Below are 13,584 nucleotides of genomic sequence, written 5' to 3'. Positions count from 1 at the left end.
TGATGTGGGTAATAATTTATTATATGATTACTCAGGTCCGCCATGCACACATCATGTACACATAAACACACATTACATATAAATCGATTGATGCACATCAGACAAAATATCATGCGTTACCTTCTGGGGTATTTAAACAGTACAGTACCAGTTATATAGTTTGATACTGGACTGCAGCAGGGCTATTGACTGGAAACAGGTTTCCAGGTTGGTGCATAAGGTCTACTATGTAGCGGCAGGGCTGTGAAGAGTGCAGTTTGTTGGAGGAATTTCTACTGAAAAGGAGAACCTCATTCCAAGCACGGTTGTAGTCTCCCCTAACAAGTGTGCAACTCAGTCCAATGCAATCAGCCAGTGACTAAAAGAGGAGACGGAAGAATGTCAGACTGAGAAAAAGGCTGGGGAACAAATATTATGGAGAAGACCTTAAAGAGACAGAGCTTAAATTGGGATGTCAAAACATGTTGGTAAGGAATAAAAAAACATTAGGAAAGATGACGAACATAGCCGCTCATGCTAATGCTACCACACGGGTAAAGAATCTGTACCTTGAACAGGAGTGCCCTGTGATAGTAGATTCCCTTTTTGATGAAACCAATGGGAATAACATTAGACTGAAGTTGAATCTTCAGCTCACTGAGGTGCAGAATCCAAGAAAACTCGTGCATTTTTTCCATCTCCACTGCTCCCCCCCATGGCTTCGCTCACCAGCCTGAAAATAAGAGCAAACCCAACCAAAAAAAAATGCAGAAACCTTTAAAATAAAGTCTTTGTTTTCCATCCTGATCTCTCGGGGTATTGTATTTCTATGTGTTAGCAGAGTGTCTGCATTGCATACCACTGCTGTCATTCTTAGTAAGCTCTCCTGACATTTTAAGAGTTGGTGTGCAAATGTCCTTTTAATGTGTTTCCATGACTCCAGAGATTTGTTTTAAACAATGGCTGCTGATAAGTTACTTCACTCTCTCTTTGCATGCCAGTAATTGCATAAATACGTTACCTGGCTAAGGCTTCACACTGCTCTTTTTCATCATTCAGTGGAAAGATGTACTCTTTGGCAATTTTTATTAGAATCTGCAATGAGACATCCTCCATCATTCCCCCTGGTTTCTCTACAGGAGACTCAGGCTGGACATTATCTTTCTGTTTTTCTTCCTTCTTCTTCCTGAAGAAACACAGTAAATTAGAAAAGAAATCTGAGTCAGACCTTAAAATAAGAAAGAAAATTACTACTTAATATTCCACCTTTGTGAACTCTATCACTCATTTCAAATCATGTGATCAATGTTAGTGGCGCTGCTTTATGCTCATCCTTCATATTAACAAGCACACTCTTTTTAGTGTCTAAAGATCTCCTTTATGTTATCTGACTTTATATACAATAATGAAGAGAGCATATCATTACAAGATTTAATCATTATCACTATGGGGCATGATTTTTAATAACATATTTTAAAATCAAGATCTTTCAATACTTTTTAAATGTCAATGTTTTAGCACTATATCCTGTTTAGCATGCGTCAGAGAGATTGTTCTCATCTCCAAAGTGTTTAGACAGTTTATACAAAGGTATATGAATACAGCACATGCATGCATTTGAACAAACATAAACTTTAGTAATATCAATAATAATAATAGAGTACATGTGGCCATAATCTTTCTGTTCCTCTTCCTTCTTCTTCCTGTACAGAGAGAGAGTGAATTAGAAAAGAATTCTGTCAGTGTCTTACAAGGAAAGAAAATCACTACTTAAAATTCCACCTTTATGACCTCTATTAATTCATTTCACATTTCGTGATCAATTTTAGTGGTGCTGCTTTATGTTCAGCCTCCACATTAACAAGCACACTCACTTTGGTGTCTTACGGTCTCCTTTAACTCTGCTTTCTGACTCTGATGGCTTGCTCTGTGTTTCTTCTAGCACATCTACTGTCGCCCTGCAACCAAAGGACATCAACAAAATGGTTTATATGAACACAGAGCACTGTATTTTATAAATCTTTGCAAATATATCATGGAAGCATTACTCTTTATGGCTGTTTTTCTGCCAAGGCTACAGGGAAACTTGGGCTTCATGGACATTGCCAAGAACTAAATCAGGTTTTGCTTGGGGATATAATATTTATTTCAATCAATAACTTGCAAATCAATTTATAACTTGTATGAAATTATTTTTTTCTAGATTTTTGTTTGATATTCTGCCTCTCTCCATGATTTTTTTTTAGCATGCAGCATTTATGTAGCTACATTTTCATGTATAAAAATGTAGCATCATTTAATATTGTCTTGAAATGTCATTATTTTTGGCACAACTTCCCATTTAGCATGTGTCAAAAAGAGTGTCAATGTATAATAATCATAATAATAACAATAATAATCATAGCTGTGGCCAAAGGGGGTTTGGACAAAAAAGATTTTTGTCTGCAGAACCTCTGATTTTAGTGGTATTACTTGTTGTACTACTTAGCAAACACACTCACTTTGGTGTTTTACGCTCTCCTCTGACTCTGCCGTCTGACTCTGATGGCTTGTTCTGTGTCTCTTCTGGCACATGTACTGTCTCCCTACCAACAAAAAACATCAGTTAATTGGTTTATAGGAACACAGAAGAATAAGTAAGAAAATGAATTCAATCGTGAGGCCTTTTGCTTTGAAGATTTGGCTCATGCAAAAGCTATGGATGAGACCAGGAATCAATTACATAACAGACTGCTTAAGAATGCCTGAAGTGTTGCGTGTAAATTCATGCTGGTGGAATGGGGGTCTGGGAGGGGTGAAGGGGTGAACAGAGGTACCCTGAGGGGGTACTGCTCTCTTTTCCGAAGTTAATTCATGAAAATGCTGAAAGCATTAAACAGTGCATGCATATACAACCTTAAACATCTAAGATGTGTTTTTTCATTGCGTGCATGCTTTATGTGGCTCAGTGAACAATACGCTCAGTGAAGTGTATTGTGTGTCTCTTTGTGCTTTTGCACATTTGTGATTTTGGGTGCAAGCTTAGAAGTCCATTATTTGAATCACAAGAAGCCCTCTGAGTGTGTTGCCACCCTAAAAAAGGGCTTGCGTACCCTGCCACACTAATTATGCTACAGGCATAGTGGAGGAGAATGGGAGGAGGCAAGGGAACGAAGGAAGAATAGAGCACAGGATTGGAGCAGAGAAGGGGAGGGTGATTGTAATCTAACAGCCACAATAAATTTTCTGAGCAAACAACATGTTGTGACTTCTAGTGCAGGAACCTAATGGTCCCAGTCAATTTCTGTGATTGTTCTGGTTAATTTACTTTTATTACCAGGTGGGAGGAGTCAGCTGTAACTGTTTAGAGGGCTATTACATACAATATACCTTCCATTTGTCCTCAAAACATCTATCTAAACTAAAAAAAATGTAATAATAAAGCATGCTTCTTTAAAACAATTGGTGTCTTTTAAGCACAAGCATTAAAAGAATGTAGTTTATATTTCTCCCCTTAAACTATCAAAACATACTCTAACATTAGATTCATACTCTGGCAATACTGTTGCTTTGTTGACAAAAATAATGGCTCGCCGCTGGTTAACCGGTTGCTTGGACAGTTCCTCTAAAGTCAGCATCCTCTGACCAGGGCGAGCCTGAGGGAAAACACAAGAGTTGCAATTTAATTATTATGTGAAAAGTCATGTTGCATTCTTGTGAAAGACTGCCAATAACAAAAAAACAACAACCAACTAATGCTATGTTAATAAGATTGCATTAAAAAGTTCTTGAAAGGACTTCTGACAACATACCTTTCCAGCATCGTAGAAGCCGCCGGTGATGATGTCAGTGGAGGCCAAAGAACTTGTCAGGCTGTACTTAAAAGACAAGTTGGAGTTAAGTAGGCCGTTCACAGCCAACTCACTAAAACTGTTCCTACGAGTCTTTGACTGGTTGATTTCCTGAAGTATTTCCAGGGCTCTGAGACACAGATAGAAACAACAAGCATAGACCAAAAGAAAGAAAGAAAGAAAAATATTCTGTCATTACTAATAAATATAAAAATGAACAAATGAACAAAGGCACATGTAGTCACATCTAATATTGTCTTGCACTGCCATCTGTTGGTTATTTAGGGGATCACATTAAGCAATATCTATGAAGATATTGCATTTATTTTACTCGCCAGTCATTTATTTGGTGACACATCAGTCATGCTCTAATGACAGTGTTATCTATCACGTCTTACCCAAATTTGCACATTTCCACAGCAGTTGGCTCATCACTGGCACAGACATTCACTGCCAAGCATGCACTGTGCAGCACCTCCTTGGAGTGAGACCGCAGTAGATCGACCAGAAGCTGAAGACCTCCAACTCTGACTAGCTTGGGTTGAGTTTTAGTTATTTAGTGAAAGAATTTCAAATGTAGTATCACAAAGTGAAACCAAATGCTGTTTACAATAACCCTGCTGTCTTGAGTAAAGTTTACAGCAATGATTAAAAACAATGATCATTATTTATTATTACCGAACATGAGAACAAGCCAGCATTCTGAGGTCACATAAACACCAACCTCTGCCCTAGCTTCTTCATCACTGGCCAGCACTGCCAGGCAATGTGCAGTGTTTACCAGGACTTGTGTAACTGTAGATTTCAAGGGTTCCAACAGAGCCTGTATGGCTCCATGTGACAAGATGCTACAGCGGATGATCTCATGTTCTGCCATGTTGCAAAGTGTGGCAGCAGAATTGGCCACTATCTTTGGACAGCTTTGATACAGTTGCTGGACGAGGAGCTTGTCGCCACCTTCCTCATACACTTCACTGGAAAATACAATAAACAGGGAGGGAGGTTTAATGAAAAGTTAGACGGCTGACAGTTACTGTAGTTTTACTAATTTATACGTTGTTAAAGCATATTATTTCCAAGCATACAATGTGTGGGTTCGGGGGTTCGAAGGAGACTTGTCTGGAAAAAAATGTATAAGACAAGAGTGGAGAAGAGAATGGAAAAGAAGTAAAGAGATTCCGTGTCTCATTTTTATGAAAAAAGGGGAGGACAGCATTCTAGTCCAGAGTAGAACACACACCTTTAAATCCCTGAACTCATTCAGATTTTATGTATTTTATGTAGCTAATAATGGGAAAACAACTAAAAGGGTCTAGAAGTTTACCAAAAAAATCATATTTGGATGCTTTATGCTGGACATAAAAGACAAAAACAGGCACTTATGTGCATGCATTATGGGAATTTTCAAAACTTCTTCCTTTTCTGAGAGATGTTTGGGATTATATGGGCCAAGGGTTGAAGTGTGATTTGCCCAGGTCACCAATACTTTGTCTTCTTGGGGACAGGGGTGTCCCAGCACACCTGAATGATCGATATGAACCAGACAGTGTGTGCTGGATGTCTGACAAATAAATATTACCCAGTAACTTATTATACAAATTGTCTCGTATGCCTCATTCTGTGTCTTTAAACTGCCTTGTTTGTTGTAGATGTTTTTATACATAATTCCATAAATTTTGAATTGTTAAAAGAAGTGCATATTTCTGTACAAAAACAATGAGGTATAGGTAAGACATCAAAGTCCCCCGTCACTCACAAGGCATTTGACGCGCTGTTATGAGTGAGGTTGGAGAGGGCCTGGGTTGCCGCCTCTCTCAGTGCCAAACTCTCCCTGCTCAGCAGTTGAACCAGGACACTGATACAACCTGAAACACAAAGGAATCCAACTCAGTTACACTTTGTTGTGCTGACTGCACCTAATCTCAGGGTGGCTCGGTGAAGATGTACGTGCCAAGTTCTCTGAAGCGTTCTTTGCTGTTTACGTGGAAGCTCAAGGCGGCCACAGCCTGACAGGCAGACGTTATCACACCAGTGTTCTCCAAGGACAGAAGCTCAACCAGAACCGTCTCCACATCCTGCTCGTGAAGCACTTTGCAGCTCTCAGCTAAACACACAGGCATGCACCCGCATACACACACGCATAACAGAATAAATGAAAAGGAGTAAATTATGTGGGAAAGTTGAAAGAAATCTGTTGTCTCTAATTGCCTTCTGTGCTTACAGCTCTGAGCCACCCTGGTGATGCATTTAATAACACCTGACCGGATTTCAGGCACACTGGGAGTGAGGACAAATTCCATCAACTTGGTCAGTCCTCCACTCTTGTGAATGAGTTGGACACTTTCACTGTCACTCAAGCAGTTAGCCAGGACATGCAAGGCCTCAGCATGTAGGTCACTGAAGTTCTGTGAGAAATAAAAAGATAGGTCCAGAGGACACAGATTTTAAAGGATTCTCTATTATTTTATTCTTATTAACACAAACCAACAGAATGAAGACATATGTTACCTAAACCATATACCTACCACATTATTCAGGATACCCATAAGCTTCTCAAATCCCTGCTTGTCCCTGAAGGTTTTGTTTGCATCTCTGTCAGTAGTGACATGTTGCAACGTCTTTAAAGCCAAATGCTGAATGACAGGGAATTCCGAATTTAAGAGCTGCAGAAGTGGAGGGATCCCACCTAATTCGTGTACGACCAGGCGGCTTTTGTAGTCCTTCATGGGGACAAAACAGCAGAGGTTGCAAAAGGTTCACAAAAATGTTGAAAGCATTTTTTTCAACAATCCTAGGAGCAAATTTGAAGCTGTTTTCACTCATGAAATCTGTAAATGTTGGGAGAAATAGGTCAGGACTTTGTGAAGTTGCTCTTTCTCACACATAGCGCACAGCAGGAAACAGTTCGCATTAACTGCATTCTCATTACTAAGAAATACTTTAGGTTTGGCAGCAGTGCTGCCTTAGTAGAGCAGGAGGGAGGCAGAACACAGTGTGACCACTGACACCAGAGTTATTACCTGCGCTATTATCACATAGATGAAACTGGACATAATAAATACTTTCCCTTGCAGAGCTGACAAGTTAAACACATTCTACAGCATTAAACATCTGCACTGTCACATGTACCTCTGTCACGTTATATCTAGAAAAGTTCAGGGATTCAGTAAATATGTGAAGACAACTGTATTGTCTTTTAGGACTATTAAACATCACGTTAATTTTTCACAGTGAAAATCCTTATAATTTTTACATAAAATAAAATCCTAAAGCCTGATGATTTTGGGTCACCTGTACTAGGTTGGAGATGGTCTCTAGTGAATTCTTCTTGACATCTGGGTCAGAACTAGACAGCAGCTGAATTAGAGTTGGCAGCCCCTTGTTGTCAAAGATCTGGGCCTTACAGAGGAAATCCTCTGACAGAGAAGCCAGGCACAGTGTTGCAAACTCGTGGACAACTGTATCATCTTGAACAAAAATGGAATTTGATCATATGACGAGAACCAGAAATAAATAAGGATTGATCACAGAAATACTGCCTATTGCCATAAGTAAACACATGTGCTCTATTTTGATTGTATGCAACTTATACAAAGTGATACTGTTTGCTTTAGTGATCCAAATATATCTTAATCTTGTAAAATCTATTACTCACCTTCGAGTGATAGTTTTTCAATAATTGATGGAATGGCATCTAATTTTTTCAACGCAGTCCTTACATCACCTTTCAGATTTAAACAAGAGACACTACTCAGTTACTCAGTAAGGCTAGCACCCTGCTCATTGTTAAATCAACAGAACAGGGAATCCAACATCTGGTAGATTAACAGATACAAATTCCTGACAAACACATAGATGGCCGGTAAACTAAAGGGTCATTTGTAGAATCAAGATTGTCGCATGAGCTTGTAAGCCACCAAGTCCACTGCAGTCGAATCTGCATCAATGACGTAACTGGTCTGACGCACCATTGGTGGCCATGATGCCCAAGGCCATGAAGGCATTGCGTCTGACCAGCTTGTTGTTGTGAGTAATGAGTTGGCAGAGAGGCGCTAATGCCCCAAGTCCCAGCAGAGAAACCTTGTTCTCATCTCCTAACAACAGGGGGAGACAGTGAACAGGAAAATTAGGCAGATGGTGATGAAGTGAATTGCAAATGTTGCAATTTCTGGATTTAAAAAAATGCATATCAAAAAAATACACCATTACAAAACATCAGCCTGAAAGCTAAATTATCTGTACGGATTTTCTGCTATTCAGCTGCAAGGTTGCCCATAGAAATAAAAACAATAAATAATATGTGGAAGGGTTAGCGGTGGGTACCCTACCATACCTTTTTCTGCAAATGTCTGGATCGCTTCACACGCTTTGATTAAAATGTCCTCCTCTGGGGAGTTCAACAGCAGCACTACTGTTGCTGGGGCTTTGCTCTCAAGGGGTAGCGGCTCAAACTGTGAGAGTCAACAAGGAGAAGGAGTGTTTGCAAAAAAAAAATGTATAAAGTCAGGTCTGTCTTTTTGATTTTCATACTTCTAGGACAATGAGACAGGACATATCTCAATGCCCAGCATGTACCAACAGGCAACAACCTGAGAACATGTACATGCACATGATATCCTGATGCCGTTTTCAAACAATTTTGTGCCCAAGGCCTACTAAAGACCAAGCCACAATTTCAAAGTACATGTCTATTTTTATCATCAGAACATCAGAAAACTTCATCATCTGGAATGAAGTCAAAGACTTTTTTATTGTAGTGGCAGATGGACACACTTTTGAGCATGACATCTGTTTTTTTTTTCCCTTTCAGTTTCACACTCCCTCTTTAGCTTTCTTCAGACTGTTAGTGTCAATTTATTCCTTCCAAGAAATTATCCACTGGGAAAGGGGATGTTTCACCATGCAAGAAACTGATCATTCTTACCTCCTCACAAATATATTCTTTACTATCAGTCAATGCTTTTGATGTGTCAATCAGAGCATTTGATATGTACTAATAAAGCAAATTCAAATTTCATTCATTAATTTTTGTGTAGTTAGAATAATCATGATTTGTTGACACAAATACCTGCTTGTATATCAGTCTTAATGACCTATGATGCCAAGGCCCAATGAATCAAGTTCCATAGTAGTAGTTCCAATCAGAGAGTTGTGCATGCTTTTTTATTGATATGTTCCCGGGATGTACAGTAGGCTGTGTGTGGACATGAATTAAACCTTGTCAAAGGTTCAAAAATGCATTAATTAGGTTTTGCCAACACCTAAAGAAACATTCGTCACTCACCGTTTCCTTGACTGGCGTTTCCCTCTCGTTCCTCGACTTCTTTCCCATATTATGGCCTAAGGAGGAGCAATATTGATGAGAGGCAGCGGTCCAATAATGGTTCAATGCGTTCAACTCTGTGAACCCATAAAGCTAGCTAGCTAGCTAGTTATGCTACTATGCCACTACTCAGTAGCACTGTCGACAGATTAAGCTTACAAAACAGGCATATGGCAAGCTCTCTAATTACTATCTCAAAAATGAACCACGACTTACTTTTTCTTTCCAAACTAAGAGGCAACTTCGAGGTTTTAAACCGACAACAATAACTTCACCGTACTGTGTTTTGGAAAAGGAGGTTGACGCAACGTTGCCAGGCAACGGGTGCCATGTGGAACTAAATAATGGTCTAAACAATCGTTATTTTAACCTGTTGCAAAAAGTTATGGCTCCTATTGTCTTAGCAGTTTACTTCGGAAACACTGACAATGCATTTATGTAATCGGGACTCGGAACAAAAATATATTCGGTGGTTATTTATCCAAGTAAAGTAAAAAGAAAAAAAAACAGTATAGTCCAACAAGGAAATGCTAAGACACGCAAAAAAGGCAATGCTACTGACAGGTATTAGCTATGTTGTTTGTGTGTTTTTGAACATATCACACACACATTTACACAAACTGGTAGAATAAATCCTGGGTAACAACGAGGAGGGCACAAGTTTATGTTGAGTGAGCGTGAGGTCAGGTGAAGGGGTTGTGAATAATACCACTAAAATCATCATTGGGACATTGTAGCAAATGTGTCAGTAGCCATCAAAAAGTGCATGTAAAATGAACTGGAGCTCAATGGATTGGGGTCTAAATCTTTAAAGGACAACAGAACAGTCTGGCAATTAGATGTATAAGTGTCTATTACATTATTTTATTTATTGAAAACACAACTTGCATGACCTATGGAGGGGTGAACCAGACAACTAAAGGTTCTGTGCTGTTTTCTAATGACACTGTGTAGTTTACTATTGAGAACTACTAAGATTTGGAAAGCTCCTCAGTTGTCCTTGAATCTGTTCATTGAATTACACTTAAGTTTGGAAGAAAGCACATTCCATCATTAAATTATCATAAATTATAAATAATTTGCATTCATTCACTAGAATAATTTAGAATTTAGTTTTACAGCCCTGCTTTGTCACATATTACATGTTTAATACACACACACACACACACACACATATATATACATATATATATATATATATATATATATATATCTGTCAAACATATATTTTAATTCAATATAAATAGAGCTCAGTCAATATGAAAAGAAATGTGCTGCCGTGAAGGGTGAGCCATAAAACAAATGAGCTCTATATCGCATCAGCACATTGAAGCCTCCTGCTTTTACAGAGGCACTGACACAGCATTGTGCCAGTGGAAACAGCATAGTATGCACCAGAAGACCAAATGACCTCCAAAGACATTATCTCTGATGGTGTGGAGATATACATATATATATATATTGACTTGGATGGTGCACGTCTCTGCTAATCCATTACTATTAAAGAGGCTGCAAAAAACGGGGGTGGGTGAAGAAATCAGTCATGTAGGGCAGCCTGACTGAAAAAGTGTACAGTTTTCATTCAGTTATAACCTTTTTGTTGCTGACAAGAAGGGTAAATCCAAATGCCACATATAGACTAATATAGAAAAGCTCTTGAGCTATTAAAATACAACAGAAAGGTAACATGGGCCCGGTAGTGGAGGGCAGGAGTAGCAGCGAATCAGAGCAGGAGACACTGCAAAGCTCAGCCCGTCACCTCCCATCCGCCGAGCTGTCAGTTGCAGCGCACATGAACATCAACGCTGCGGGAGTGGACCAAACGTTGATATTCTTGTAACGTCGAAATATTTGCTCCTCAATGTTTTCATTTAAACCGGGCAAGGACATCGCAGGATACACGCCCTGTCATCTCTGTGGACTAAGTACAAACGCGTAGGAGGAGGGCTGAGCCGCTCGCTAGTCACCGAGCAGCTGGCTAATGGCAATAGTTAGCTTGCAGGCTACTGCTTGATAGCTGGTGAACGGAGTCCGCTTCTGCTTCTCGCCGTCATTTGGTTAGAGAAGGTCGGGGAGGCTCATGTTAGCTGGTAGTTCTAAGCGTCTATCTACCCTTCAGCATTTCTAATGTGCTATTATTTTAATATTTAAAAAAACAAGCTCGTGTTCTCTGGGTCATTTGCCACGGGGGCTTAACAATTGTTCATCCTCCGTACGTTTACTGTTTTTACGAAATTTAGCTTTGATGTTTGCTAGCTAACAAGCTATTCTCGGCTATGCTAACGCTACCTGGGTGAGACTTTACGTCGCAGGAGGTGCGGAGAGCTCCAGTCGAGAGTCAAGGAAGGAAGAGTGGTGACTTATGATGTGGGCAGGCGGAGAAGCGTATGACGGTTAAGTGAAGAAGAGCAAGCAGTATTAGGCTAAACGCTTCGTATTTCCTCACGTTAGTCTCTTTCGAGCTAGGGCCACAGCGACAGTCGAGCTCTGTGGGACTTTAGATGAAGAAAAGAATTGGGGCACCTTGGTTTGCTGGGCTGGCTAAATGAATAGTACTGACATTGCTGAACCGTGAGCTGGTGGCCGCTGTGCCAGCTTCAAGGGAAGACACGCTGTCGGGATTATCGCACAGTCTGCAATAAACCAGCCAGTTTTCTTAAAGATGGCTTCGGCGAGCAGCATTGCCGCATCCATTGCGAGCAAAACCAAGACCAAGAAAAAACACTTCGTTGCCCAAAAAGTGAAGCTCTTCCGTGCCAGCGACCCTCTGCTCAGCGTGCTCATGTGGGGAGTCAACCACTCGGTGAGTCAGACCGTCCACTGTCACTGTGATGATCTACGGTCATGTCTCCCTCGATCTTTTGATGTTCCACATTAAGGCTCACTTGCTGTCAGATATCAGCTTTTGTGTTACTGCAGCTGAGTAAAAATACGAGGTGACAGCTGTCCAGCGGTTCACTGAACTGTCACCGTAAATACAGGACTGGCTTCAATTAGCGCAACCCATTAGTAATGTTTGCTTTAGTGAGCTTTTTGTAGTTGCAATAGTAATGTCGTGGATCTTATTAGTCCGTGGTTTTGATGCATGCATGCGCGCGTGTGTTCGTGTGCGGTGAACTCTCTTTGGCTTCCTGTTGTGCACATGTAGGATAAGCTCCTAGGGCTCTGTGTCATGAGAGAGCAGATCTTCCCATGCAAGACAGCTTATCTCTGCTGTCTTTCTCTTCCTTTGCTGAATAATTGCTGCACTTGGCCACTTCTCAGATGTTGGAAAAAGCACACAACTTGGCAGACAGAGCACATGCAAATATTTCTGGCACCAAACCACAAGTATTAAACCTGTAAGCGGTGTTTTGCAAAAAGATTTAGGCTACGAATAGATGATGCTTAACTGACCGAGGCAGGTAAGCTGTACTTCTGGCAGCTCCTTTTTTGTTACAGTTTTAGTATATAGCTTATCCTTGATTTTTGCCCATTTTTTTTTTTTTTTAAATCGTAATTATAGCAGAGTTATAACTGTAGGGCCAATCTTTTGGCACCAGACTGATTGAGGAGAACTGATTTCCAAGGTATAGCCAAATGAGCTGAGCAGCAGCATTCATATATTTATTAAGCACACACGTTTATTTTTATGTTAGTTATAGATTTTTTTAACAATGATGGCAGTAACTTTTATTCTTTGATTGTAACTGATGCTGTAATTTCTCACACTTTATTTTTCTCTGCCTGTTATTCATATATATAGTAATATAACAACAATAAGAATTTTGCATGGTAGCAAATTAATTAAGAATGAATGGAGTGTCTTCTAATGACATCTCTTTTCCTTTTGACAAATTAAAAAAAATATGTCAGGTTGAGGCAGGTTGAGGAGTATTTGGTGGATATTTGACATACTTGCAGCACTGTGGGCAGATTGAGGGGAAAGTCTTTATGAGAATGTGTTACAATTTAGTTTTTTACTCTGCAGCATTTGATTTTTGGAGTAGGGTTCAGGGTGGCAGTTTAGTGTGGATTACAGGACCTCAGAATAGTCTGACATACATGATGCCAAGGCAGCTAAAGATCTGAAGCTTTCATTCTTTATCTAAGCTGTAGTCTGTAGCAGCTTTGGTTAGTGTTAAGCCTGAAGGCTCAAAGTAAGAAACACAAGAGTTTTACCTCTGTGAAGCTATGCACTACAAATTAGTCATTCTCTTTTTCAATGTCATTGAAGTGCCTACAAAAGATAAATGTATATAAATATATGCCATTTGTCCTCACTTTACTGGTTTTGCTGATCAGATATGATGTAAGCAATTGCATCAGCTAGATGGCCACCAAGCTCTTAAAACCCTTCAATAAAAATTTATGGTTATATCATGGATTTTTTTTTTTTTTTTTTTTTTTTTGTCACATCAGTAAATTTAGGAGAAAATCATTTGTGTGTTTGTCCATGCATGTCAAAGCTAG

At 39.7% G+C, this 13,584-nt stretch overlaps 2 protein-coding genes across 2 annotated transcripts in view; one reads left to right on the top strand and one right to left on the bottom strand.

Moving 5' to 3' along the window:
• armc3 (armadillo repeat containing 3) lies at positions 1–9,792 on the bottom strand. Its single transcript, XM_025910570.1, is given in 20 exon segments — positions 1–358; positions 549–692; positions 694–712; positions 1,001–1,165; positions 1,854–1,937; positions 2,481–2,564; positions 3,511–3,614; positions 3,771–3,939; positions 4,208–4,344; positions 4,534–4,783; positions 5,566–5,674; positions 5,761–5,913; positions 6,031–6,214; positions 6,335–6,529; positions 7,101–7,276; positions 7,465–7,533; positions 7,778–7,903; positions 8,143–8,260; positions 9,094–9,149; positions 9,349–9,792. Coding segments are annotated over 19 exon segments (2,541 nt in total). The 5' UTR covers positions 9,142–9,149; positions 9,349–9,792; the 3' UTR covers positions 1–151.
• Positions 9,793–10,849: 1,057 nt separating this feature from the next.
• pip4k2aa (phosphatidylinositol-5-phosphate 4-kinase, type II, alpha a) overlaps positions 10,850–13,584 on the top strand; it is a 28,484-nt gene continuing 25,749 nt past the window's right edge. Inside the window, exon 1 of the mRNA XM_019363196.2 lies at positions 10,850–11,935. Coding sequence (XP_019218741.1) covers positions 11,795–11,935 — 141 coding nt within the window. The 5' untranslated portion in view covers positions 10,850–11,794. The remainder of the gene's footprint in view (positions 11,936–13,584) is intronic.

Source organism: Oreochromis niloticus, linkage group LG9 (genome assembly GCF_001858045.2).
Source record: "Oreochromis niloticus isolate F11D_XX linkage group LG9, O_niloticus_UMD_NMBU, whole genome shotgun sequence".
NCBI lineage: Eukaryota > Metazoa > Chordata > Actinopteri > Cichliformes > Cichlidae > Oreochromis > Oreochromis niloticus.
This window is presented reverse-complemented; position numbering and strand designations above follow the sequence as displayed.